The sequence below is a fragment of the Miscanthus floridulus genome, chromosome 13 (genome assembly GCF_019320115.1).
Source record: "Miscanthus floridulus cultivar M001 chromosome 13, ASM1932011v1, whole genome shotgun sequence".
Taxonomy (NCBI): Eukaryota; Viridiplantae; Streptophyta; class Magnoliopsida; order Poales; family Poaceae; genus Miscanthus; species Miscanthus floridulus.
The window spans coordinates 28,825,094-28,852,720 of NC_089592.1; the positions used below are offsets into that span (position 1 = coordinate 28,825,094).

The window sequence follows — 27,627 nt, forward strand, 5'->3', positions numbered from 1 at the left end:
CTGTTATTACTGCTGTTACATCACATAACATCACCTTTTTTTTACAACTGATGGTTGTGCAGGGGCAAGCAAGCACTTCGACGTAGTACGTATTATTACATTTCTGCCAAGCCAAGGCCAAGGGTATTTCATTTCACCAGGTAGGAGGTAGCTTATTAGCATGCCTTCTGGCACCTGCAGTAGCGGAGGTGGCAGTAGCCGGCGGTCCACCCGCCCTCCTCCTTGACGCACTCGTTGCTGCAGAGGCGGTCCGAGATGCAGGGGAACGAGTGGTGCTGGCTCTTGCCCATGCACACCCGGGCCTCCGCCACCATCGCCGTCCCGCTGCCATTGTTGCCGTCGTCTGTGAATGAAGAAAGAAGAATCGATGAACGAGGCAGATCGACGACAGAAAAAAAAAATACATTAAGCCGATGGACAAATTATTATGTTATTATTGTTACGTGAGAGCAGGAGCAGCATCAGGAAGAGCGCGCACACGGTCGCCCTCGACTTGAGCTCCATCGCAGGCGGCGGCGACTGTGGATTGGATTAGTTACGGACGGGAGACGGCTACGTCTTGATTACTACCTATCAGATGTTGAGCACAGGTCGCAGGTGATCGATCGATGGATCGATGACAGTGAGAGTGAAGGCGAGAGCCAGGAGAGGAGGTACTTATAGTCACGTGGCAGCGGCACGTGGCGGCTCGGCCCCTGCCCCCTGCTGCCACGGCGCCGCTACCGCCATGGGCCAGCGGTGCTCGTCGACGTCAAGCCCCTCCCGTGCGTGCCAGACAGGCAACGGATACACTTAGAATTAGCTGCGGCATGACTGGCGCCGTGTCGTCGACACTACTTACTGCACAAACTCGGCAAGTCGGCGGTGGCACGCGTCCGGCACTACTGATGACTACTGAGTGATGATGCGCCGCTCTGTTTTACCCTGACCTGGCGCACATGCAGCCCGTGCGGGCAGCCACGTGCACCTGCACGGCCGCCGGAGCTCGCCACGCGGCGCCGCTCTTGCATGCGCCGTCCACCGCACGCCGAGCGACCGCGCCTATATATCTGCGGGCCAGCAGGCAGGTCAGCCAGCATCTGGCATCGCCTTTGAACGAACACGCTCATCTATCCGTCATCCTAGGAGCCATTCCGATCCATCAACAAGCAGCCGACCGACAGCCAGCATGTGGACGATGAGGAAGGTGGCGACGCAGGTGGCCGTCCTCCTCCTGCTCCTCATCGTCGTTGCACGTACGTCAGCCTGCTAGCTACAACTACAACATTATCATTAAGCTGCAGGATCTCTCAATTTGAGTGGACAACATTCATATTCATCATATGTAATCCGTACGTACGTGCTTGCAGAGGAGGCGGCGGTGCCGTTGGCGGAGGCGCGCGTGTGCCGGCGCCGGAGCGCGGGCTTCAAGGGGGTCTGCATGTCGGACCACAACTGCGCGCAGGTGTGCTTGCAGGAGGGCTGGGGCGGCGGCAACTGCGACGGCATCCTGCGCCAGTGCAAGTGCATCAGGCAGTGCTAGCTCCATCTAGCTAGCGGCGGCTTTAAGCTACGCTAGGCGACCCTGTATGCATGCATACATACATGGGTACATAGCTAGTACATGTATGTACGCGCCGAGCTGTGGACGCGGCAGCACGGTCATTGTACGTCTTCTGTCGTTCTATGTAAGTATCCTCAAAGCTGCGTCCACCCATGTGCCACGCTTTGATGGTGATTACATCGTGACAATAAAACATGCATGCAGTATTATCTCTCTTTCTTCTCTCTCTATATATATACACACACAACTAAAAGAAACTAGGCAAATTTTGCTGGAAAACATGCCATGCCAAACCGATGATTTGGCCGGTACCATTATAACCCTTACAAATTCGTGGTTATTTGCCCTCCACCGCCTGAGATGCTAGGCTGCGTCAATCCCGGCCAGATGCGGAGCCAGGACCCGGAGGCGGGTGACTCGAACGAAACCTCATATGGAAGCACCTTGAGGTCGTCCGTGGCGGGATCGCACAGGGGATGATGAATCCCTATCGATAAAGTGCTGTGTTTTGTTGGAATGTGATCGGTTCGGCTAATTCCAAACTTAATTACAAGATTAATTAAGTATTATGTTTTTTTTCATCTGTCATTTATTTCCAACTAAATAAGATCTACCGCGATCGACGGTAGATATTCTAGGGCAGATATTCTAGGGTTCAGCCCCCCTGGGCCACAACACCCCTGACGACTCCATCCACGTGAAACAAATCACACAAACAGTCAATTAGGCGTTGGAGGGTCTAGGAAGGTCTTCTCCCACGTCATCTCGTCCAGGTACATCTTGGCGGCATCCAGAAGGCCACCGCTACCTGGCTCCTCACGTTCTTCACCAACGGAGGACATTCAGAGGACATTCAAGTCCTCAGGTGGTGAACTCAAATCATCTGCTACATCGACGACCTTCATCGCATCTCCAGCAACGTAGATAGCGTCCACAGGCTCTGGTTAGTATCTAACATTAGTTTCCGCATTAAGATGAGACATAGATAGCGTCCTCAGGCTCTGGTTAGTATCTAACATTAGTTTCCGCATTAAGATGAGCCAGTGATCATGTTTATGCTAAGATCCTGTTTATGCTAAATTCTAACAATCGGTATCAAGAGCCTGCTTAGACCTAACATGATCCTAGGCCAGAGTCAGTTTTGTTTTTTATGCCTCTTTTATATATTAGATTAGTTTCAGCTAAGTCAGATTAGATGCAATTAAGTTTAAATTAAGATCGATCTTATATGGTACATGCATGTTTAGCCTCTGTGATATATATCTATGCTATGCAGGTGCCGAATTAGATTCGTTTTAAGTTGTCAGTATGAGATCAGATTTTTATTAGATCCGATCTGAGTTTATGTTCATGATTAGACTAAGCAATTAGGATTAGGGTTTTACTGATTACCACTATTAGCCTCGGATTAAGCGATCAGTGATATTTTTAGATCTTGATTAAGCACTGAGAAGAAGGTGATTTGGGCAAAACCCGATTAAAATATCAAAGATCCCCACCTTTTCCCCAAAATCAAGAATTCTAACCCTAAGATTAAGCATCAGAGATTGAGATTGCACCTGTGCGGCTCGTACCCGGTTTCCAGATCGGGTCGCCGCTCTGGGATTAGAGTGGCTCGTACCGGGTTATAGGCCGGGTCGCCGCTGCCGTGCCGCGCCAAGCTGCGCACGAGAGTGGCTCGTACCCGGCGTCCTCAGGCCGGGTCGCCACCGCCGCGCCCTGAGATGAGAGCGCTGCCACGGGCCTCAGGGGCGCTCAGCCGCGGCTGCGCGTGCGCCCATGGGGCCGCCACCGCGCAGATGAAGGCGGGGGCCGCCGCCGCCGTGCTTGTGCCCTCAGGGGCCGGCCGCCGCCGACGCCGCACCATTAGTTGCAGCCTGTGAGGCGTGCAGCCACCTGCTGCTGGTTCTTCTGCTCCGGCATCAGGGCACCCGGGGCCGAGCTCGACGGAGCCACGCGCGACTCTGCCGCACGCACGCACCGGCGAGGCGAGCGTCGTGGTGCCTCACCGTCACGTGCATCTCCCTCTCTGTCTGTCGTGTGAGACTTTTCCCTGTGTGCCATTATAAAAGATCGCAATCCCCTGTGTGCCCCTGGAAAAATTCAGCGGTCTTTAGCGTCACTACTCCAACTTTTTCGTGTCCTCCATGCCACTTCCGTCAGTTTGGGCTCTAACGCCGTCAAACTGTAGGTGTGAAAAGACGAAAATACCCTTAAGTCTAAATATGTTATTAATTATTTTTGAGCATCTTAACGACTTCAAATGAAAAAACTCAAAACTAGAAAGTTATAGATCTCGTCGAGATCTATAATTTTCATGTAAAATTTATTTTCATTTAATTTCGCAAAAAATGATGATTTTTCTAAGATATATTAATCATATCAAATCATAATTTTTTGGGGAATTAAATGAAAATAAATTTTATATGAAAATTATAGATCTCGACGAGATCTACAACTTTCTAGTCTTGAGTTTTTATAACCCTACATAGCACACAGTTAAGGTCATGCCTCCTTAAGAATGGGTCTACCAACCAACGATCCTCACTGCACGGTGCCAATAGTGGGGTGAGAGGCAGAATCCCACAGGCCGTGATGACGGGCCATGGAACGGTTTTCATTAACTAATAGATTTACTCAAGATCGAACATGTCTTAACCGCACGCTATGCACAGTTAAGATTGACGCAAAACAGCCGATAAAAACATAACTCATCGTTTAAGGTGTAGATTAGATCAGTTTTAGATTAGCAAACGGTGAGTTAAACAAGATATAAGGCCGATCCAAATCAATCTCAATCGGGCAGAGTGATATTGCTGTAATTAGATAAACAATGAAAGCAATAAGCAATATCAGTAACTTAATGAATCTACCAAAGACTGCCACTCTAAGATAGAGCCGATAACTTGACCTTGATCCAATTCAAGCAGTGGGGTGTGAGGCAGAATCACATAGACCATACTTGAATTAGGCAAGAGTCGATAACTAGCTCATACCAGAGCCATAGTGGGGGTCGACTGGATCGATGCAGCCATACGAACAGCGATATAAACCATGACGGTACTTACAACAAGCAGTGGAGGTCGACCAGATCGATGTAGCCGTACTTGTCGAAGAACTCATCGAGATCTACTCTACTCCTACTCCTAAGGGGTGGCTAGAGCCAAAAAAGTATTTGACTTGTATTTAATTGATTGGTTGATGTCCTTTACAATAGCCAGGGTTTGGTATTTATACCCGGAGTCTAAAAACGAACCATACTCGAGTACGACTCAATACAATCTTTGGCATAATGAAAACATTCCTAATTTAAGATAACTTGGACTCTAATCTTTCTCTTTTTTGTAGAGTCTGACACGTTTTCTTCCTAGCGTCGAGCGTAGCCTCTGTCGTTATCTACTGGCGCTGTCTGAAGAAAGCCGATTCCTAGATTTTACATTTAAATCAGCTGTTTCTGATCTACCCGCAACTGATCCTTTGATGATACGATCCTGAGAGCTTCTGGGTCCATGTAACTCTCCTTTCTAATTTTGGTGTAAACAACATCATCAGATTCATAGATGTATCTAAGGTTGTTTATCCTCTGTTTGTCCCTCTCAGCCATGGGACCATAGGTGACTAAGCGCGAATCTTCAACTCTCCTCCTAAACCACATGAAAAACCAAGCAGACACTGCAACAACCACAGCAGCGGTAGCCCTGCGCCTAGCTTCAAAGGCCATGTCTACCAACAGGATGGAGGGCAACATTAGAAAGGGAGCATGCAACATTGGTGTGTACTACTTAGCAAGCAAAAAATCAGATAAAATGAACTATGAAAGACGTGGCTGCCACACCAAAGGGTGCTCCTAAGCGTATACTATTACACAATCAACATCACTGTCGACAGAATATCGTCGGCAGTCCACCGAGGGGTATCCCGCGATGGTAGATTGATCGATGGAGGTGCGCGTGATCAGGAACCGGATGGTGACACAAGGCGCAGGGACAGCGATTTAGACAAGTTCGGGTCGTCTGATCGACGTAATACCCTACGTCCTATGTCTTTGGTGTATTGTATTGAGTATGAGATACATCGATCGTTCACTAGGGGACCCCTGCCTCTCCTTATATACTTTGGAGGGGTAGAGTTACAAGGAAAGTAGCATATTTAGTACTATACAATATCTTGAGGTGCACGCCGAGCAGCGCCGTGCAAGCCTTGATCTTGTGGGCTAGGCCACCTTTGATGGTGCGGCCCATGTCGTGTCTTGTGGATACTGTGGGCCATACCCCCACAATCACTGACCTCTAGGCACTTTGCTCAGCGTGTACAACAAAGTAGGCATCAGCATGTACAAGGTCTACACAAAACATAAGGTATACACCAAATACGAAGCATCATGTATAGATTTGAGATAGAAACAGGTAAATCAGGTATAACATCGCATAGATTTGAGGATGTCAAACCAAGAACCCTAATTTCTTGGCATTGCAAGCAAAATCCATAAATAAATCAACAAAATCAACACTGAAGAAGGAGGAGAGGAAGAGCGCAGGTGGCATATACCGTCGAAGCGCCGGAGGACCGAGAGAAATCCACCGACGGTGGTCACCTCAGTAGGGCTACCGAGGTCGAGGGGGACCTAGAGGGGAGTTCGCACCAGAGCTATAGTGGAAGGAGAGGCGAATAGTGAGGTTGGTAACCCTAGCCGTGACCCACGCGCGTGCTTTTATCGCCAGGATGGCCTCATCTTCTGTGCTCTCCGCAAAAGGTTCCCGCCAAGCACCGAGCGAGCCTGCACCGAGAGTGAAGTGGGGATCGAGAAGACAACGCCATTTGGGATGGAGGAGAAAATCTGCACAAGAGGAAGCAGGAGAAACATGTGAGTAGGGTCACTAAACATAGACAAATACACCAAAGGGTGTGGGATGAGCCATATGACGGCCCGGTTCAGGCAACCAATCACGCCCAGAGTGTGTGCTTGCGTGCGCTGTTTTGGTAAAAGAACTGATTTTTTTACATTTTAGCCCTTTTTTGAAAGTTTCTCATAAATAGACCCCTGGTAGAAAGATTTCAGAATATGGCCCCTTAGCTCGGCGCCATTGGTGTTAGCGCTGAGCTAACATGTCTCGGCGCCAGCATCCCTAGCGTCGAGATCTTAGGCTTGACGTTGACGTGGCGCTGATTTGGTAGGTAGCTCGGCACCATAGACGCTGACGCCGAGCTCGGCGCCGTAGCTCCTGGAGCCGAGCTCGGCGCTGTGGGCACTGGCGCCAAGCCTCCTTTCCTCTCCCTCCCTCGCTATGCTGGTACTTTATTGCGCGTAGCTTTTTCAGCAACAGGATGGTCAGACGACGGGTGGAAGAGTACTATGCAGAAGTTGGAGGAGTTATCGTGGCTCGTGGGATGGGTATGTACATACGATTACTACGTCCCTACGTGTTTAGATTTTTTATTGTTTGTACAGGTTACGTCATGTCAATGCCACTCTACCCACTCTGTCCCGCGCGAGCGGTGCTTGACTACCCACACCACGCGACAAGACCACCACTATAGTGGATGGGAGGAGGGAGGGGGATGTGTGATGGGACAGGGCGAGACTGCGAGGACCTGCTTGGCGTCGGGCATGCTATCGTTACTGCTGCCATTTCCTGTTGGATGGTGAAATAGTTGTTCGCTATAGTGGACGGTGAAATAGTTGTTCACTATAGTGGATGGTGAAATAGTTGTTCGCTCTCGTTGACATTACTGTTGCCCTTTTCTGTTGGTGCTAGTCTCTCCTGTTTGGCGCCGGGCATGCTATCGTTTTACGTTTTGCATGTACCTCTGCTATAAGCTTGTCTCTATACCCCTTCCACGGTTCCACCTTTTACGTGTGTTTTGCCTCTTTCCTCTCTTGCTTTCTCTCGCCTCTTGTAAGTTGTTCGTCATTTGTGCTTACGTGTATGTTATCGTGCTATGTTTAGGCCGACGTAAACCTTACCTAGTACTAATTAGCAAGTTACACGAAACCTAATATACTGTATTTTAGAATAGGACTCTGTTGTGCTACGTTTAGGCTGACGCAAACCTACCTAATATTAACTATCAAGTTACACGGAACCTAATATACTGTAGTTTAGAATAGGACTTTGTGCCATCGTTATTAGACATAAGTTATTCTAACTCATATGAACATGTGTCATAATCCAGATCAAATACGAGATATGGAGAACGCGACGATAGTTCGAAAAGTAAAAGAAGAGTAAAATGATTTGCCTTGTTCGCTTGGCTTATAAGTCATGACTGAAAGTACTGTTGGCTGATTTGTTGTGAGAGAAAAATATTGTTCGTTAGCTAAAAAAGTATAGCTTATAAGTCAAGCGAACAGAATGGTTATTCCATCTGTCTGTTTTTCCCTTTCTACAATGCTCTTGCGCCCCTTTCTGTCTTATACGTGACACGGACTCACAACCTTGCTCTTATAAGTTAGAACCATACTCATATACGTATTGAAATAGATAATCCAACAATTACGTAAATCTCTGAGCTATAAGTTGTTAGGTTAATCGAGCGGGGCCAATATGTTTGCTATTATATATGTATGCTCGCTAGTGGTCTTCTTCAATTCACTTCAATCATTCTATACAGGCGGAATCATTATTATAGTGACTTACCCATGGATTTAGAGATCTACCTAGCTTTTAGCTATAATTCTAAGAACCACTACATACTCTACCTCCGTCAAAAAAAACTTGATGTTCTATGATTTTAGGATAGATTAGTGCTCAACGAAAATACCAATATACCCCTATTTATTGAAGGTAAACTATGCTAATTAAGGAATAAATCCCTTACTTAAGATTTGTCCAAATATATTGTCTAAGCAAAAATATTAAGTTTTTTTAGGATAATTTTTAAATCCCAGAGTTTTTTGGGCAAAGGAAGTACAAAGCATCAGCGACTTTCTCTCGCTAGCAATCAAACTTTCTTTATCAAGTTTTTTTAAACGGAGAAAGTACAACGCAACAACTAATGTTGTCCACTATAGCGGTGGTCTCGCAGTCTCATCCTGTCCTATCACACGTCCCCCTCCCTCCTTCCGTCCACTATAGCGGCGATCTTGTCGCGTGGTGTGGGTAGTCGAACACCGCTCGCACAGGACGGAGTGGGTAGTGGCATTGACATGACGCAACCTGTACAGACAATAAAAAATCCAAACACGCAGGCACGTAATCGTACATACATACCCATCCCACGAGCCACGATAACTGCTCCAACTTCTGCACAGTACTCTTCCACCCGCCGTTCGGCCATCCTGTTGCCGAAAAAACTACGCGCAATAAAGTACCAGCATAGCGAGAGAGGGAGATGAAAGGAGACTTGACGCCAACATCTATGGCACCGAGATGCCTGCCAAATCAGCGCCACGTCAGCGTCGAGCCCAAGATCTCGGCGCTAGGAACGCTGACGCCGAGACGTGTTAGCTCGGCGCTAGCACCAATGACGCCGAGCTAAGGGTCCATGAAATCTTTCCTATGGCGTCGAGCTAAGGGTCCATATTCTAAAATCTTTTATCCAGGGGTCTATTTGTGAGAAACTAAAAAAAATACTAAAATGTAAAAAATTCGGGTAAAAGAAGGGAAAGGCGAGTAGAGCCAGCTGACGAGTGACGCGTGCGTGCCTGCCGCTGCCGTCCCCAACTCCTCCTTCGCATCTCTCTCTCCCTTCCATTACTCTCTACACGCACAGAAAAAAAAAACTCTTCTTCCACTGCCTCGACGGCTCGACCGATTCGCCTCCCCCACCCCGCCGGAACCCTAACCCTAGCCGCGGGAGCTCCACCCGCCGCGCCGTACCGATGGGACGGTGAGTCATCCGTGCTCTCTCTCCCTCCTCTATCGCTCCTTCCTCCCCAGTCCCTTCTCTCCTCCGGAGCTCTCGGGTGACGGGTGGAGAGGGCGTGGCCGTACGCTGGGACGCGATGGGATTCGGTGGCCTCCGGGACCGGGAGGTTCGGTGTGTTTCGGTTGGGCAGTTTGGTGCGGGATTCATTGTGTTCTTTTTATTGGGGTTCGATGTGTATGGGGAGAGTGGTTTGGGGAATTGGGGCTTGGCGCTTCTGGGTGCGGTTGTGTTCGGGGAGTGGATTTTCGGGCTGGGAAGAAGATTGATTTTCCGGGGGGTGCTAGAGCAGAGATTCGGTGCGGTAAGCAGTGGCGTACGAGAAAAATCGTAACTTTAGGTCGGGATGAGTAGCAATTCAAGTTCCATTTTTTGGGTTATAGGCTACTGCGTAGTGGACTAGGACTACGTGATTTGCTGTTCGGGGTGAAATTTTGGGTTTGGAGATGCCCAGTTTTTATAGCGTTTATATAAAAGTATAACCAGTGGGTGGGCGGAGTAATGGATGGATGGATGAAGGGAGATGTGGTGAGGTAAGCATCATGCTGTTCCTATGGCGAAATTCTGCCTTCAGGCCGGTTTTAAGCCCACCTGACCTAAACTTTTGGCTTTTGTTTTGCCTAACTAATGGTCATTCTGTGAACACTTTTTCTGCCACATTTCTTGGCTCGGTGGTATATATGACTCTCCATGGATTTAACTTGGTCCTTTCTTGTTTATTATTATTATTACTTGCTTTGTTTCATAAAACTCTTGAATCCTACCAAAGTTTACTTATGAAAAAAACACTAACATGATATATAGATGGACTTTTGTGAGAAAATTGACGCTGTAGAAAAGCTTCTTATCATAAACATTGAAAGCACACAGCAGCCTCAACCACTCCCTCCGATAACAATTGATGAATTATCTGCCCTCTGCTTTACTCTGATTTCGTCCTGTTGAGGATCTGAGAACAGAGCCACAATTTGGTGCAATAGGCAGTGTAGGAATAGAAAATTAGAACTTTACGTCAGGATGATTAGTAATGGCTAGTGCCTGCTGGACCATGTGATTAGCTGTTCGCGTGAAATTTGGGTTCAAACTTCAAAATGTCTAATTTTTTTGGTTTGTAGAAGTAGAACTGTAACTATAATAAGTAGTGCTCTGGATGGATGGAATGTGGATGGGCAGAGATGAACTGAGCATGGGGGCTGTATGATGAAATCCGGCCTTCAGGTCTGTTTAGGCCCACTTAACAAAACTTTGACTAATGGCCAATGCTTTTATCCTTGATTTACTGCATTCTATGAACACGTGCATTGGAAAAATTTGAGTACAGTTGTAAACGATTCCCAATAGATCTATTGTGTAATAAGTCAATCCTAAACTTGTCATTTCTTGTTTATTACTTGAAGTTTCTTATCAAACAGTAAAAGCACATAGTTGCATCAACCACTCCGTTAACAATTGAATTACCTACCCTCTGGTTTACTCTAATTTCCTCTTGTCGAGGATCTGAGAACATTATCACCCATTTGCCGTTACTAATTGCAACTATTTTCATGAATAATATATTTCACGTTTCAGTACAAGCCTTTTTCTGTCCTGCATTTTGTCATCATGAATTTATAGTCTCCATATGCAGCTTTTAGGACATTTGTTGTTTTGGTGTAATTGAGCAGGTCTTTCTGAATTGAAGTAGCTTGGAAAAGTGGTGTTATGCCCTGCGATGAGAGACAATGTCCTAAAACTCAGGGTGGGGTTGTCAGGGTAAACTGCATTATGGGTTCTGACAAAAGTTCATGCTCTAGAACACGAAGTGGGCTTGTAAGGAAAAAAGGCATTTTTGCTCTCAGTAGAGCTTCATGTTCAAGAACTCGAAGTGGGCTTCTAAGAGTAAAGAGCTTTGTGGATTCCAGTGATGTTTCGAGTTCTAGAACTCGAAGTGGGCTTCTAAGGATAAAGAGATTTGTGGAGTCCCGTGATGGTTCATGTTCGAGGTCACAAAGTGACCATGTAAGAGGTAGCCCTCCTATTGTTGAGGTACAAAAGTTTCTGATTCAGTATGAAGCCACCGCAAAATTGTTGACTGCACCATGACAAGTATGTTAGAATTTTACACTTTTGTATCCTACATGCTAGGCTATAATAAATGATGAAGCAGTCTTAAAGGAGTCTCCTGATGGATTGATGAAAGAAGAGATGCCTGCTAGAACTCAAAATGGGCTTGTTAGACAGAGCTCTGCTGACAAGGCATGCTACTTTTCAACTTCTCAATTTTTGTTTGTTTTTCGTGCATTATTATATGTTTGTCAGAGTTTCCTGTCATATTCTATACTAGGCTGACGAATCAGGCACGAGGGTGCTTCCCAATGGATGTTTGAGTGAAGATATGCCTTCTAGAACGCGAAGTGGACTTGTCAGAAGAAGCCCTACTGTTAAGGTACAAAAAATTCAAAACCCTCCGTCACCCTCTATTTAATGTCAGTGCAGGGTAACAAGTCTGTCGATTCTGCATCGCATGCGTATTTTTCTTGTTTGCCCTTTTATTTATCTTACTTAGGAGTGCAGCTTGACTAGTATTGTGAAAAATTGCCATCTTGTGAAAAATTGCCATCTTTTGTTCCATTACAAGACTCTAAGCAAGGATAAATCAGTCATTAAGGGGCTGGCTGAGGGGTCGCTGAAGGAAGACACGCCTCTTGGAACTCGAAGTGGCCTTGTTAGAGGAAGCCTTGCTGCCAAGGCATGGATATTTGTAGCTAATCACCCCTTTTCATGTGATCTAATAATGCAATATGACAAGGACTTTGAGAAATTACCTCTTTTTGTTTCTTCTAGGTTCCAATCAAGGCTGAACTAGTCACAAAGGGGCAGCCTGATGGATGGATGAAAAATGACAAGGTTGCTGGAACACGGAGTGGCCTTGGCAGTGGAAGATTGGCTGCCAAGGCAAGCAAGTTTCTAACCGAAAACCTAAACCTAACCCCCCCCCCCCCCCCAAAAAAAAAAAAACACTTATTTAGGCATTTCACTTATCTGTTGTTTGTAGACTGTAAGCGAGGACGAAAGAGTCGTTGAGGGTTTGCCTGATGGATGGCGAAAAGAATACAGGCCAAGGAAGAGCAGTTCATTTCAGGATCTGGTATGGTGTCACGACCGTTTTCCTCGTGTTTTTTCCTTTATCTAAACAACATATATAAGTCATTACCAATGTTCATTTGGAATAGAAATTGAGTATTAAGAAATAAAAATACCTTGTACTTATTGTATATTAAAATAACAAATCGTCTCCCTTTTGAAAGAGAGGAAAACATAGATGAACTTCAATATTTCTTTCTTCCATGTTCCATAACAATAACAATGGTTTACTTAGATAAAGGTTTTAGTTTATGAGTGATGGTGTCTATTTTAAAAGAAACCTAAAGATAGCTACTACTGCGGGTACTACATACCGTTGTGTTTGCTATGTTATAGAATGTCTTCCATAAATCTTATTTTGCTTCACATTGCTTTGTTTATTTTTCAGTGAACTGGCTCTTTTGGCCTCTAATTTTTTTATCTGTGCAGTACTACATTGATCCAGTCAGTGGATATGAATTTCGCTCTTTGAAGGATGTGCACCGCTATCTTGAAACTGGAGATATTAGACAATGCGCCGTGAGACCAAAGAAGAGCACCACCCTCGAAGTTCATATAACAGAAAGTCAAACTCATGTGAGTTCCTTGCAGCTTTCCTTGTCTGACTACTATATATTCATCCATCAGAAACATTAGAGAAACAAATTCTAGGAAGCATAACTCTGATGCACACCTCAAGTTGCACGTATCTGTTCATGATGGGTATTCGGGAGTTGAGTCGTATCATAGTTATGATGTCTTCTACGCCATGCAAACCAGCCTTTTGGTGACTGCTCATATCCTGGTGACCACACTATCCCCTTGGAAAATAGGATATTGCAAGTGCATGTTTTTCTTTGTGCCACCTGTGAAGAATTGGAGTTTTTACTTTGGATGCACCTGTGGTGTAACCAGATCACATGATTCAGATGCCTTGTGATTTCTGAATATGATTTCAATTTACATACCATGTACGAAACTATAGGTGATTGGATAGAGTTCTTTTTGTTTATGTCTGCCTGCTTGTTTTTTCCCCTCAAGTTCGCTGATTACTATTACATAATTTTGTGGAATCAGACAAGTGCATCATCGCAACACACGAGGCCTGGTACTGCGGATAAGGGTATTCAGTGTGAAATATTAACTTCGGATGGTATCATGGTGCCATGGGAGGAACTAATTACTCCATATAATGGTAATGATACTGAACATACCGTGTTACCAGAGCCTGAGAGCTTGAAAGCAAGTCAAGGGTATGGCAACAAGCTTGACACTTCGGAACACATGAGTGTTCAACCGGTTTCTGCGCATAATGGTTCAAGGCAAACCAAATCTGTTAAAAGGAAAGAACCAAATGCAGAGGTGAAATCCAAGAAGCGCAAAACCAGTTCCGCTGTGACTCCTGTTCGAGCGTCACCCCGCTTAGCTGCATTGAATGTGCAGCTTGAAGTAAGCATCGAACATGAAGATGAAATAGTTAGCATAAATCATGTGGATCGGGTACAGACTATAGAAGAGAGCGCCATCGATCAGACACAGAAAAGCCAATCAGGCTCCATTGATCAGATACATGGTAATCTGGAAAGCACTTTCAGTCAGTTACAGTTGAGCCAAGCAGACACCGCTAATGGAATGCAGACTATACAGGAAAACACTACCATTCATTCACAACCAAGCCAATTGGATACTCTGAATCCTACACAGAAAAAGCAGGAAAACAGTGCCAATCAGCTACAATCGGTGCTCACAGATTCTTTGATTCCAAAACAAATCACACAGGAATGCACTATAGATCAGCCAAGCCAGCCAGACATAGATCATGTACACACAGATCAGGAATTCACTGGGAATCAATTCCAGTCGAGCCTACCAGCTGACACAGTTATCTCATTAGGGGATATTGAAGAATGCACAGCGTGTCACTCACAGCCAAGCAATACTGACACTACAGGCCAAATTCAGGCCAATGAGGAAAACACTGCCAATCAAGTACAGTTGAGCCTAGCAGACACAGTCATTCCGGTACCGGCTATTCAGGAATATGCTACTGGTTATTCACAGCTGAGCAAAGCTGACACTACAAATCAAACACAGGCCAATCAGGAATACATTGCTGATCAAGTACAATCGAGCCTAACAGACACAGTCATTCCAGTACAAGGTATTGAGGAATACACAACTGATTATTCACATATTAGTAAAGCTGACATTACAAATCAAATACAGGCCAATCAGGAAAACACTGATGATCACTTATATTTAAGTCAAGTAGACTGTGCCACTCAAATGCAGATAATTGAGGAAAATTTGTCCAAGCAACCTCAGCTGAGCCAATCAGGAACTGGGGATCGAATACAAATTGATCTGGAAAGCACTACCAATCACTTGCAACCAAACTATGATGAAAATTCTATGCTGCAATCTGGTTTCTCTTGGGCTCCTGAACAGAATGGCGGAGCCCCTATTACAGATTTCTGGAAAAATGTTGAAAGTCAGGCCTCATCGGTTTCCATGCCAATAAATGAAGTACCTGTTGCAAGCTTTCCAGCAAATGTTAGATTCCACAATGCAGCAGCAGCAGAACCTGCTTTGCCACCACAGGTTGCTACAACTGAAACAGGTTCTGATCAGTCTGGATTGGCCTTTCAATCCCTTTTCGGAAACATCTGGTCAGATCCTTGCATTGAGTTTGCTTTTAAGACCCTTACAGGTGACATTCCTGTTCTGGATGACACAACGGCTGTCACAGACTACTTCCCAGAGCAACAAGACTTGAACAAAGGCCAAGCACCAAATTGTGCAGGTTCTGTATTTGATAATAATTCCAGAAACCACACACAAGTCGATGTCAACCTTCCACCACCGACTCCGGATGATTTCTACAATGGCAGTTGGTTCCCTCCCCAATGAATTCAGTGTAGGGAGAAAAAAAAAATGCAATAGCATTTTGTACCTGTGAAAAGGCAAATCGGAGGGAAAGGCTAGTGGCCAAAACCCAAAGCAATAGTCGTGCACACTTGTTAGCGTTCTGATCTGAATGTGTAATCCGAGAGGGGACATTTTGTAAAAAGACAGTAGCTTCTTAGCCTTATTAGACTGTTAATACACTCGACTGAATGATGTCCGGTTCCATCAACGAGGCTTCACAGAGACTGTCGAGTAGCTGATCTGGATCATGTTTTCCATATGTTGCTTCTGTGCAGTTGCCTAATAAACCCATTGGTTGTAAACTAGCTACTTCTAACTTAAAAGGCTCCCTTAGGGCCTATGTGGCTCTAATTATTGTGCAAATGAACTGTTCTTCTGGACATTTTGAGCACGCAAATGTAGTAGCCTCACTGTCACAGTTGAGTTATGTTTCAGCGGAATTGCGAAGCGCTAATCCGCTGTTTGTGTGGTGTTTGCTGAATCTTGAGGCTCGTGGTTGGCTACTTAAATCAGTGTTTTTTATTTTATTTTTGGCTTGGCTTGCAGTTATGATGCACCTTGTTCTTATATGTCGTTGCTGGCTGGAGTGTGTCGAAAGATTAGACAAAAAATGGTAGATGCTTCATAGCCAGAGATAGTACATAGTAGTACAACGCGAAGCCTGAGAACTTGCACGTATTATACACGAAGCTGTGTTCCAGCTTTGTGTACTAGTGGGTAGCAATAGCACCCTCCCGATCCATAATAAACACCTGATATTTTACTGAATAGCCCTCCGTTACTAAGAGAATGGTGTTTACTACATTTAGTGAAGCTTTGTAAACGTCGACCAACGTATATACAAATTATTAAGACTGTCACATGAAAATAACATTTGGTAAATTTGTCATGACAATGACTTTCAAATGAGTATTTTAAATAACTGTGAACAATGAATACGTAAAAGGTAATGGTCAAGGGCACGTTGTATTATAGACTTATAAAACACAATAAACAGAAAAAAAGAGATAATGTGTTTATCATCTTTTTAATCCTGGAGGTGTAAAGCCATTCCAACTGCTATTATATTGCAAACATTAGTACCCTTTGTTTCATATAGTTTCGAAAGGTTACAATGATATGTTAGGAAAACATGACTGAATATGCATTCATCACTTGAATCATTGAGGCCTTACTCAACTTGAATTATGAAAGCCACCCCCACCCCCACCCCCACCCCCACCCCACACACACACCACCACCACCACCACCACCAAAAAAAAAAAAAAAAAACTTTCTTCCTAAAAGGGACGAGCCAAAGGAGCTTGGAGATTATAGACCTATCAACCTCGTTTATAGAACATAGCTTTGGAAAATTCTTCTCCAAAATTCTCGTTAATAGATTGACACCTTCGCTCCCAATCTTGGTTGGTCCCTACCAAAGTAAACTTTAGATATTGCAAGATGCCATTAAGCGCTCTATGCCAAATGGTCGACTCGACTGCTCCTAAAGATAGATCGGCCAAGGCGTTCAACTTCGTTTCTTGTTTTTTTTTTAAAAAAAAATCTGTTGGACATCCTTCAATACATGGTTCCTAGGGGCTTGAAAAGACTAGATTTTTTTTATCATTTTTGTCCACAACCAGCATCAAATGTCCTCATCAATGGTGCCCTCGGTCGTCGCATCTGCCATGGTCGCAGCCTTCGGTAGGAGGACTTGCTGTCCCCTATGCCCTTACTCTTAGTGATGTAATGCCTTAGCTTAGCTCTCCATAGCGGATATGTTGTACCACCAGATTGTCATAGCTTCATAGGGTCCACCATTGGGTGTCTCTCTACATCGATGACATTGGTCTTCTTGAAGATGCTTAGGTTGTTAGTCATGACGTCCCTCGTTAAGGAAAATTTTCTCCTTTTTGAGGGAACCTGGAGGTCGGCAACCAATATCACGCTGCTCTTTTCAATCCACTGTTCGTACTGGAACATTCAATTGGCTAAGGAGATTTTTCCTCATGTGGTTGCATATTTCTGTTGCAAATACCTAGGAGGGGACCCTTTCAATTCACAAGCTCTCTAATGATGACTTCCAGCATCTGGTTGATAAAGTCACCAGTTGAATTCTAGGATGGAAAGGTCGCCTGCTCAATTAGAGGGTAGGCTTATCCTCGTGCAACCAACCTCTTTTCAATCCTCGTGTTACCTCGGTATTGCCATTGGCCCTTCTCCTCGGGTGGTCGACTCCATTTTCTTTTACAAGTGTTCCTTTGGACTACGACATTGTTTCTAGGGCAAACGTGAGGTCGCTTGAACAAGGGCATGCTGGCTAAAAGAGCTTAGGGTTGGGCCCGGGGTATTTCCAATCTCAGGGTGCCCAACTAGGCTTTTACATATGGGATGGCTGTGACTGGCCTGCACCGATAAGTTGTGTACATGGGTGGTGCTACTTGTCAAGATAGATGTCAACAAAGGCCATGTTTGAGCCTTGATCTCCATGATGTTAGGGATGGAGAGTGTGCTTGGTCAGATTGTTAGTTTGATGGAGCATCATTGCTGGGAACAACCCTAGCCTTGCACAACTTGATTCTACTGAAATTTAGGGACAACCAAAATATCTACAAACCTTGACTGATTAGCATTGGATCAAAGAAAATAGTCATGCTCTGTCACTTTAAGGATTGTTAAAATACATGCAGATTCAGGGGAGACTCAAACACATCCAACTATCGCGAAGAAGGGGATACTTTCCGTTGGAAGTGGCCTTCTATGAAGAATTTCCCTCTTCTTTGGCCTATGGAGCTTGGAGGTTTAAGGGATCAAATTTCTTCAGAAGACATGGGCACCCAAAAAGCGTTATTTCTTCATTTGGCTGGCTCTCTTAGGTCGCCTTTGGATGTTAAAGAGATTGTAGATGCATGACATGTAAGATGATAATACCTTCACCCTATATGAACAAGATCCATATACTATCAACCACTTGCTTGAGGGTACGGTTGTGTCTACGGTCAGGAGACTTGGTTCTGCTCCCTAGATCACTTCAGCTTATCACTTATCTCGTGCTAATGACTACTGATGGCACCGTTGCGGTTGGTAGCTTGTTGGTCCCAAATGCTTTAGAAAATTTCTTAGAAAAATGTTGGACACATTATTTGTCTTGGCCACTTAGAACTTCTAGGAGTAGAACAACTGGGTGCTTCACCTTGGAGCCGGTTGCCCTCTCTTAGCCCATCATGGAGAAGGTGTCTACTTGGGTTTCAACTGTTTTCAAGATGCTTGAGTTTCCCGTGTGGTGTCAAGAGCTTCTTCATCTTCAAGATGCTTGAGTTTCCCGTGTGGTGTCAAGAGCTTCTTCATCGATAAATGGACTTGGTTGTTCTCTTTGGTTCTTTTTTTTTTTCCGTTTCCTTTTCTTGTTTTTACATTAAGTAACTCGATGTTTTATTTTTTCTTAAAGGAACTCTTTTGTACCGTGGTCGTGTGAACTTTTATAATAGATATTCTCACTTATTTCATGCTCCACATGATAAAAACATCACATGCAAATGCATACGAGTATTTTACATCTTTTAAACAATTTATTTTGCTTTTATAATCTAATCTATATTTATACTTATAAGGTGATATGTGAGCTCAATTTCGCGCCTTTGATTCAGTGACTTCATTGTAATAAAATATTATCATAGGCCTTGTTTAAATCTAAGGTGTAAAGTTTTTGGAGTGTGACATCAGGTGTTGTATTGGGTGTTCGGATACTAATAAAAAAACAAATTACAGAATCCGTTAGTAATCCACGAGACAAATTTATTAAGCCTAATTAATCCGTTACTAGCACATGTGTTACTGTAGCACCACATTGTCAAATCATGGACTAATTAGGCTTAAAAGATTCATTTTGTAAATTAGTCATAAACTATGTAATTAATTATTTTTTAGTCTATATTTAATACTTCATATATATATATATGTCTAAATATTTGATTAGATAGAGAATAAACTTTAGACGAAGAAACTAAGTCTATACTCGTGTTTACATTTTGCGACAAAATCTGATCCATAGCCCATAGGTGTAATTTTCTACGGGAGCAAGTGGTCTTCACAGAGGTGGTTTGACCCTTTTGCCCCTAAGCAGATGCACCCGTCTCGAAAATTCTCTGGAACGGAATATGGGCATCTGCCGCTGCCGGCCACGCCGACCGCCGAACTGCACTGCAGACTGCAGAGTGCAGAGCACCTCTCCTGTCTCCTCATCCCACGCTGACACGATCCAATCACGAGTCACGACGCTAATCAGTCAGCCTCGTCCTAATTAATCGGCGGCCCCGAGATCGGATCGTACCCGCCGTAGATCATCACTGCCCAGTCGTGTCGTAGATCTCGTGATCTCTCTTCCTCGGTGGGGTTGCTGCTGCGGCTTGAGAGATGACGGAGATGGTGGTGGCGGCTCGGGCGCCGGCCCCGGCGGCGGGGAGGTGGGGCGCGGCGCCGCCGCAGGAGCTGCTGGAGAGGCTCAAGGACTACGGCCAGGAGGGCGCCTTCGCCTTCTGGGATGAGCTCGCGCCCGAGGAGCGCGACCACCTCATCCGGGACATTGAGGTGAGCAGCCACATAAAGATTTGGCCTGCCTAAAGATTTCTTCTTTCTGTTGAAACAAGGACTCATCACAAAAACTTGGTTTTTAAACAAGGACTCGTTGTAAAAATCTGTTCTTTCTGTTGAAATCTGATCCAGAGGGCACAATTCATTTTGGCGTTGCAGTTGTGACAGGATTTAGGATGCAACTTATGTCACATATGAAATAGTGAATGAAATAAATGAAAAGGCAAGCTGTTTTGATGTAGCAGGAGTGTGATCCTTGGCTCCTAATGTTCATAATCGAGCTGATGTTGCCCTTGAGCAATGGACACTGATCTCAATTGTTATTTCATATGCGAAGCGAATGCGATGATGTCACTGAACTTGCCTGATTGACTGCGGCTGACTTCCCTTTATGATTCAAATTTCAGAGCCTAGATCTTCCTAGGATTGATCGGATCATTCGATGCTCACTTAGATCACAAGGTGAGCTTTCACTTAGCGTGCTTCAGTATGCAATATAAGTTCCAGTGAGTGCTCAAATATTTGATAGCGTTTTAATGCAAGTACAGGTGCTCCTGTACCGACCTTTGAGCCTGTGCCAGAGTCAAGTGTCTCGACGGTGGACGACAGAACTCCTGAGGACAAAGAAAGGTGGTGGAGGAGAGGCTTGAGAGCCATTTCAGAGGGGAAGTTGGCCGTTGTTTTGTTGGCTGGTGGCCAGGTATTCTAGGACTCACTTAGTTCAACTCCAAGAGACTCTATATCGTTCCTAATTGCTAGGAATAGAGATTCTGGTGAAAAAATACTCTTCAACAACTTCTTTAATTGGTTATCCAAGTATAGTCATCCTATATTTCGGATTTCTCGCTAGCCAAAGATAGAGAATGAGAATGGCTCTCTAGAGTGCGCACAAGATATAGAAAATTTGTTAGAGAGTGGAAAGACAGAAAACGATTTTTATGCAAATGGATCTCCAAATGATGATATAGAGAGTGAGTTTTAGAAAGATGAGCATCTCCAAGAGGCTTTGTAAAATTTACTATCTAAATCATCATTTGGAGAGTCATTTGAGTATAAATCGCTTTCTATATCTTTGTATCCTCCAACAGTTTTTCTATATCTTTTGCGCACTCTAGAGAGCCATTCTTGCTTTCGATCTTTGGCTAGAAAGAATCCGGAATAGAGGATGTCTATATTTGGAGATCCAATTAAAGAGGCTGTTGGAGCGTATTTTTCACCAAAATCTCTATTCCTTTAAATTAGGAAGGATATAAAGAGTCTCTTGGAGTTGCTCTTAGATTGCTATGTGGTTGTCCATGTTACGTACTACAGTATGGTGGAAAACACTCATATACTTTGCAATTTGTTTTTTATATCAATTGTGGACAGGGGACTAGGCTTGGCAGTTCTGACCCTAAGGGATGTTTCAGTAAGTCTTTCTACCCAAGCCATTGAATCTTACTTTTGCTTTCTTCAACTAGTGCTATGATATTAGACCTAAAAGGGACATATTTTTTTTGGGTGAATGTCTACTTTACAGATTTCTTTTATTCTCGTTGTAGATTATACATAGAACAACAATACTATACCATCCCATGTTCTCTATTCCTTGTGATCGATGTGAGGATAATAATTTTGCATGTGTCATCTGCATTTGTTTGTTCACTTAGCTACCAGAATATGGTATCACTTTTTGAGGAACACCTAAAACTCCATAAGTCTTTTATTAATCAATATTCATAGTGTTCATTTCCTTTCCCTTTGCCGCTTAGGTATCGGGCTTCCATCTAGGAAGTCACTTTTCCAACTACAAGCTGAACGGATTTTGTGTATTCAGAAGTTGGCTGCTCAATGCACTGACGGTAAATTAGTTTTAATCGCTTTTTTACTAGTTTATTTATGTCTGATTTCGTTAAACATTCTTTTGCTAAAACTGTTCTTAACTACTTGCAGCCCCAGGTAGCACAGTGCCAATTCACTGGTATATAATGACTAGTCCCTTTACCGATGAAGCGACCCGAAAGTTCTTTGAAACCCACAGATATTTTGGTTTAGAGCCTAATCAAGTAAGAATAATTACATGATTCTTTGTTTTGATCAGAGATTCTTTGACTTCGATACATGAATTTCCTAAATACTACTATAAGAATTACAGCTGATTTTATTCGTGTCTTCGCAGGTGACATTTTTCCAGCAGGGTACTGTTCCATGTGTATCTCATGATGGAAGATTTATTATGGAGACACCATATAAGGTACCTCTTGTTTCTGTTTATTTAAGAGAAATTAATTTAGAGTGTAATGTTATGGCATCAATCCATTACACTAAATGGGTTGAACTAGCAACGATTCCAGATTGTGGATCTCTGTAGTAATGTCATCTTTCTTTTGCAACATTATGCTGAAAACCAGGTAGCAAAGGCTCCCGATGGCAATGGCGGAGTATATGCTGGTAATCCCCTAAATCATGATGCGGTAAATCGTAAATGTATGCTATTAATGTTAGTCATGACTTTCTGTTTTTTTTTTCTTTGGCTGCACCCAGCTCTAAAATCTAAAAGGTTGCTCGATGATATGGCTGCAAAAGGTGTTAAGTATGTAGATTGCTATGGAGTTGATAATGTATTGGTAAGTATGTTTTTTATACAGTTTATTTCATGGAGCCTTCCTTTTTTATTGTCATTAAATAATTAATTTATTTGATACAGGTCCGTGTTGCAGATCCAACATTCCTAGGATACTTCATTGACAGAGGTGCATCTGCTGCTGCTAAGGTTGTCAGGAAGGTAGGGCCATTGATTTCCCACGCCTAATAGATTGGCAGTTTGCTTGAAATATGTATCTCAATGAGTGTTTACATTACGTGCTGTGCTGTTCAGGCATATCCACAAGAGAAAGTTGGAGTATTTGTTCAGCGTGGAAAGGGTGGACCCCTCTCTGTAGTTGAATACAGTGAAATGGATGCAGCTATGACAACTGAAATCAATCAAACTACTGGCCGCCTTCGTTATTGCTGGAGCAATGTATAATTCCTACACCCCTCCCCTCCCCCACTATATATGCACCAACAATTGTGTATTTCTTTTATTTCATAGGTCTGCTTGCATATGTTCACTTTGGATTTTCTGAACCAAGTGACAAACAGTCTTGAAAAGGATAGCATGTGAGTATTCCTTTTTCCCCCCTTATTCTTGCACTTTTATCCATTCATGTTGCATTAATCCTTTATTTAATATATAATGTAATTGCTGCATTTTTTTTGGAGAACCTGTAATTTCTGTCGACCTTAAACCAGCAATTAATAATAGAATGTTGGCTTACAATTTTATCCATTGTTTGTGTGCAGTTACCATCTAGCCGAGAAGAGAATTCCTTCAGTCCATGGGTACACATCAGGCTTAAAGCTTGAACAATTTATATTTGATGTGTTCAACTATTCTCCTTCAACAGCTCTTTTTGAGGTTTGATTTCTTATGAACTATTGCTCAAAATAAAGCCGTGTTGTTCTTAATCTCATTTCTGAAAGCACATAGTAGTTATCACTTGGAAATATTTTATCAGAGCTTGTTCACACCTAAATTTACAGGTTTTGCGTGAGGAGGAATTTGCTCCAGTGAAGAATGCTAATGGTGCAACTTATGACACTCCTGACAGTGCCAGATTAATGCTGCTTCGGCTTCATAGCCGATGGGTGGTTACTGCAGGTGGCTTCTTGACTCATTCTGTGCCCTTGTACATGACAGGTAATTGCAGCCCTAGTATATGTGTTTTGGAATCTGTCAACAAAGTAAGAATTTTATATAGGAACTCATTGATTGTTGTTAAAACATTGCCTGTACTTCCAGGAGTTGAAGTTTCTCCGCTTTGCTCTTATACTGGAGAGAATCTGGAAGCCATATGCAGAGGAAGAACATTCCATGCACCAAGTGAGATTTCATTCTAGGCATAGTAGTTGTTGGAAGCAATCTGAATACAGGAAGATGAGATCTCCCCAATTTTGATTACAACATAACTACTCTTGCAAAAAGGATGTTGATATTAGTCAACTATTGTATGTTATGCAAGGATCAAATATTGTAATGCAACGCCTGAAGTTGCCTCCTTTCTCCCCTAGCATTAATGCGTTTTGCATTCTCATGTGCTGTTCAAATGTAGATTATGATATGCTTTTGTGTAATATTTGTTGAAAACACCATATGTACCAAATATTTATTATCTTTGCACAATTGCAATTCTTGATTCTATGAACTATGATATGAGAAAAATCAAACAATGAGGTGTTCTATTTTCCCTGTTTCAAGTCTGTGACCCAGCTCTTTGCCTAGAATTGCTTCAAGCAGATATTAGTGAGTCACAGTATGGTTTCAGCCATTGATCTCCATCAATGAAAGACGTGTTTAGGTAAGGTAACACTTGCACATCACTAAGGTTCTGAGCATAAGGCACTCTATCTGCCAGGTTTGCACCATCACCTGTACACTTGTACTCTCCATAAAATACAGTCCTGAAAATTCAAATTGCACAAAAGCTGATGTCAATGTACTTTCTGTTTTGCAGATAAGAATAAAAACTAACATTGGAGGACGCATACTGATCTCTTGTGTGATCATTCCAGTCATTCCATCCTTCAGAAGCTATGATGTCTGACATTGACGTGTAGGCAAAGACGACCCGAGAATATGGTCTCCATGCTCGTCCAAGCCATATCCAACCAGTGCCACCTATGCTACAATTGACAAATGAGTAGCCAGTGTTGTCATTTTCTGATACCCGGGCATGTGCAGTGACTGAACCAGTAATTGATCTTTGCCCTGAAGGCACTGGATCTGCAATGGATATCAATCTGCAATTCTGGAGAGCAAAAAGGTAAGAGAGCAGTTGGTAACTTCAATACATTATTTTGCAATCCATTTAAGTATTTCTTCACTCACTTCATAGAGTGACCTAGCATCTCCAAAGATAAAGTCAATAGAGCCCTGGATGAAACATTCCTTGAAGTAATGCCGGCCTCTGTCATCATGGAGTGTGTCTTGCGCTCCAAAGAAGCCACAACCCCAGAACGCTGCTTGGTCACCATTGATCCTGATCGCCACTGCCTGTGCATCGACAGCGCCAGGCCTTGGGATTGGTGCTACATTCTGGTGTCAAATGATCAAGAGATTTATCAATATAACCCATGGTGAAGCCTCCAACCTAGCTGAATACATTGTGCAGCATCTAGGCAGTTACAATGAAGCTTATGTTCTTCGCAATGAATCCTGATGCGAAAACAGAGACTGAGGCACTATAGAACATGCCGTTCGCCGATTTGGCAGTATCGTTCCACGCGATCGCTGTCAGGTCGAACCCCTGCCCTTGGAATGTGATGTTGGGCTTGGATGCTGGGACTGTCACCTTCTCACTGTAACAATACTGCAGCTTCAGTAGCAGTACACTCAGTAACAGCGCAATGCTGAATTCTGGGAAGGAAATCTCTATCTAAAAGCCTGAGCAAGGAGAACTGCTTACAAGTAGATGCCCTTGTTGATCCACACAACATTCCTCTTGCTGCTGTGGTACCACACACAAGTCGATGTCAACCTTCCACCACCGACTCCGGATGATTTCTACAATGGCAGTTGGTTCCCTCCCCAATGAATTCAGTGTAGGGAGAAAAAAAAAATGCAATAGCATTTTGTACCTGTGAAAAGGCAAATCGGAGGGAAAGGCTAGTGGCCAAAACCCAAAGCAATAGTCGTGCACACTTGTTAGCGTTCTGATCTGAATGTGTAATCCGAGAGGGGACATTTTGTAAAAAGACAGTAGCTTCTTAGCCTTATTAGACTGTTAATACACTCGACTGAATGATGTCCGGTTCCATCAACGAGGCTTCACAGAGACTGTCGAGTAGCTGATCTGGATCATGTTTTCCATATGTTGCTTCTGTGCAGTTGCCTAATAAACCCATTGGTTGTAAACTAGCTACTTCTAACTTAAAAGGCTCCCTTAGGGCCTATGTGGCTCTAATTATTGTGCAAATGAACTGTTCTTCTGGACATTTTGAGCACGCAAATGTAGTAGCCTCACTGTCACAGTTGAGTTATGTTTCAGCGGAATTGCGAAGCGCTAATCCGCTGTTTGTGTGGTGTTTGCTGAATCTTGAGGCTCGTGGTTGGCTACTTAAATCAGTGTTTTTTATTTTATTTTTGGCTTGGCTTGCAGTTATGATGCACCTTGTTCTTATATGTCGTTGCTGGCTGGAGTGTGTCGAAAGATTAGACAAAAAATGGTAGATGCTTCATAGCCAGAGATAGTACATAGTAGTACAACGCGAAGCCTGAGAACTTGCACGTATTATACACGAAGCTGTGTTCCAGCTTTGTGTACTAGTGGGTAGCAATAGCACCCTCCCGATCCATAATAAACACCTGATATTTTACTGAATAGCCCTCCGTTACTAAGAGAATGGTGTTTACTACATTTAGTGAAGCTTTGTAAACGTCGACCAACGTATATACAAATTATTAAGACTGTCACATGAAAATAACATTTGGTAAATTTGTCATGACAATGACTTTCAAATGAGTATTTTAAATAACTGTGAACAATGAATACGTAAAAGGTAATGGTCAAGGGCACGTTGTATTATAGACTTATAAAACACAATAAACAGAAAAAAAGAGATAATGTGTTTATCATCTTTTTAATCCTGGAGGTGTAAAGCCATTCCAACTGCTATTATATTGCAAACATTAGTACCCTTTGTTTCATATAGTTTCGAAAGGTTACAATGATATGTTAGGAAAACATGACTGAATATGCATTCATCACTTGAATCATTGAGGCCTTACTCAACTTGAATTATGAAAGCCACCCCCACCCCCACCCCCACCCCCACCCCACACACACACCACCACCACCACCACCACCAAAAAAAAAAAAAAAAAACTTTCTTCCTAAAAGGGACGAGCCAAAGGAGCTTGGAGATTATAGACCTATCAACCTCGTTTATAGAACATAGCTTTGGAAAATTCTTCTCCAAAATTCTCGTTAATAGATTGACACCTTCGCTCCCAATCTTGGTTGGTCCCTACCAAAGTAAACTTTAGATATTGCAAGATGCCATTAAGCGCTCTATGCCAAATGGTCGACTCGACTGCTCCTAAAGATAGATCGGCCAAGGCGTTCAACTTCGTTTCTTGTTTTTTTTTTAAAAAAAAATCTGTTGGACATCCTTCAATACATGGTTCCTAGGGGCTTGAAAAGACTAGATTTTTTTTATCATTTTTGTCCACAACCAGCATCAAATGTCCTCATCAATGGTGCCCTCGGTCGTCGCATCTGCCATGGTCGCAGCCTTCGGTAGGAGGACTTGCTGTCCCCTATGCCCTTACTCTTAGTGATGTAATGCCTTAGCTTAGCTCTCCATAGCGGATATGTTGTACCACCAGATTGTCATAGCTTCATAGGGTCCACCATTGGGTGTCTCTCTACATCGATGACATTGGTCTTCTTGAAGATGCTTAGGTTGTTAGTCATGACGTCCCTCGTTAAGGAAAATTTTCTCCTTTTTGAGGGAACCTGGAGGTCGGCAACCAATATCACGCTGCTCTTTTCAATCCACTGTTCGTACTGGAACATTCAATTGGCTAAGGAGAT

At 43.5% G+C, this 27,627-nt stretch overlaps 5 protein-coding genes across 5 annotated transcripts; 3 read left to right on the top strand and 2 right to left on the bottom strand.

Moving 5' to 3' along the window:
• Positions 1-16: 16 nt before the first annotated feature.
• Positions 17-600, bottom strand: LOC136500803 (defensin-like protein 1). The gene is made up of 2 exons (XM_066496240.1): positions 444-600; positions 17-343 (listed from the first exon to the last, which is right to left on the bottom strand). The coding sequence occupies exons 1-2, from the start codon at positions 502-504 to the stop codon at positions 156-158; spliced, it is 249 nt and encodes an 82-aa protein (XP_066352337.1). The 5' UTR covers positions 505-600; the 3' UTR covers positions 17-155.
• Positions 601-1,102: 502 nt separating this feature from the next.
• Positions 1,103-1,711, top strand: LOC136499034 (defensin-like protein 3). The gene is made up of 2 exons (XM_066494740.1): positions 1,103-1,235; positions 1,350-1,711. Exons 1-2 carry the CDS (start codon positions 1,169-1,171, stop codon positions 1,520-1,522), a joined length of 240 nt encoding a protein of 79 aa, XP_066350837.1. The 5' UTR covers positions 1,103-1,168; the 3' UTR covers positions 1,523-1,711.
• Positions 1,712-9,188: 7,477 nt separating this feature from the next.
• LOC136499059 (methyl-CpG-binding domain-containing protein 13-like) lies at positions 9,189-15,819 on the top strand. Its single transcript, XM_066494758.1, has 9 exons — positions 9,189-9,373; positions 11,074-11,434; positions 11,534-11,644; positions 11,733-11,834; positions 12,027-12,137; positions 12,233-12,343; positions 12,444-12,536; positions 12,962-13,108; positions 13,589-15,819. Exons 2-9 carry the CDS (start codon positions 11,111-11,113, stop codon positions 15,419-15,421), a joined length of 2,832 nt encoding a protein of 943 aa, XP_066350855.1. The 5' UTR covers positions 9,189-9,373; positions 11,074-11,110; the 3' UTR covers positions 15,422-15,819.
• A 3,743-nt stretch (positions 15,820-19,562) lies between these two features.
• Positions 19,563-24,215, top strand: LOC136500451 (UDP-N-acetylglucosamine diphosphorylase 1-like). The gene is made up of 15 exons (XM_066495801.1): positions 19,563-20,008; positions 20,419-20,473; positions 20,560-20,711; positions 21,380-21,419; positions 21,763-21,852; positions 21,944-22,056; positions 22,170-22,244; positions 22,402-22,441; positions 22,535-22,617; positions 22,698-22,775; positions 22,869-23,012; positions 23,085-23,152; positions 23,336-23,450; positions 23,576-23,732; positions 23,835-24,215. The coding sequence occupies exons 1-15, from the start codon at positions 19,835-19,837 to the stop codon at positions 23,930-23,932; spliced, it is 1,482 nt and encodes a 493-aa protein (XP_066351898.1). The 5' UTR covers positions 19,563-19,834; the 3' UTR covers positions 23,933-24,215.
• Positions 24,216-24,279: 64 nt separating this feature from the next.
• Positions 24,280-25,936, bottom strand: LOC136499655 (probable pectinesterase 8). The gene is made up of 6 exons (XM_066495233.1): positions 25,823-25,936; positions 25,498-25,595; positions 25,219-25,390; positions 24,921-25,127; positions 24,581-24,840; positions 24,280-24,493 (listed from the first exon to the last, which is right to left on the bottom strand). Exons 1-6 carry the CDS (start codon positions 25,934-25,936, stop codon positions 24,322-24,324), a joined length of 1,023 nt encoding a protein of 340 aa, XP_066351330.1. The 3' UTR covers positions 24,280-24,321.
• Positions 25,937-27,627: the final 1,691 nt, after the last annotated feature.

Coding starts and splice junctions, on each gene's coding strand:
- LOC136499655 (XM_066495233.1), bottom strand. CDS start 25,936: ATGGGTTTATTAGGCAACTGCACAGAAGCAACATATGGAAAACATGAT. Junction 25,596..25,822: donor CGGACATCATTCAGTCGAGT/GTATTAACAGTC, acceptor CTGCCATTGTAG/AAATCATCCGGAGTCGGTGG. Junction 25,391..25,497: donor ATCAACAAGGGCATCTACTT/GTAAGCAGTTCT, acceptor GTATTGTTACAG/TGAGAAGGTGACAGTCCCAG.
- LOC136499059 (XM_066494758.1), top strand. CDS start 11,111: ATGCCCTGCGATGAGAGACAATGTCCTAAAACTCAGGGTGGGGTTGTC. Junction 11,645..11,732: donor GACAGAGCTCTGCTGACAAG/GCATGCTACTTT, acceptor ATTCTATACTAG/GCTGACGAATCAGGCACGAG. Junction 12,537..12,961: donor GCAGTTCATTTCAGGATCTG/GTATGGTGTCAC, acceptor TTATCTGTGCAG/TACTACATTGATCCAGTCAG.
- LOC136499034 (XM_066494740.1), top strand. CDS start 1,169: ATGTGGACGATGAGGAAGGTGGCGACGCAGGTGGCCGTCCTCCTCCTG. Junction 1,236..1,349: donor GCTCCTCATCGTCGTTGCAC/GTACGTCAGCCT, acceptor ACGTGCTTGCAG/AGGAGGCGGCGGTGCCGTTG.
- LOC136500451 (XM_066495801.1), top strand. CDS start 19,835: ATGACGGAGATGGTGGTGGCGGCTCGGGCGCCGGCCCCGGCGGCGGGG. Junction 23,013..23,084: donor TTCGTTATTGCTGGAGCAAT/GTATAATTCCTA, acceptor TTTATTTCATAG/GTCTGCTTGCATATGTTCAC. Junction 23,733..23,834: donor TGTGCCCTTGTACATGACAG/GTAATTGCAGCC, acceptor CTGTACTTCCAG/GAGTTGAAGTTTCTCCGCTT.
- LOC136500803 (XM_066496240.1), bottom strand. CDS start 504: ATGGAGCTCAAGTCGAGGGCGACCGTGTGCGCGCTCTTCCTGATGCTG. Junction 344..443: donor GATGCTGCTCCTGCTCTCAC/GTAACAATAATA, acceptor CTTCATTCACAG/ACGACGGCAACAATGGCAGC.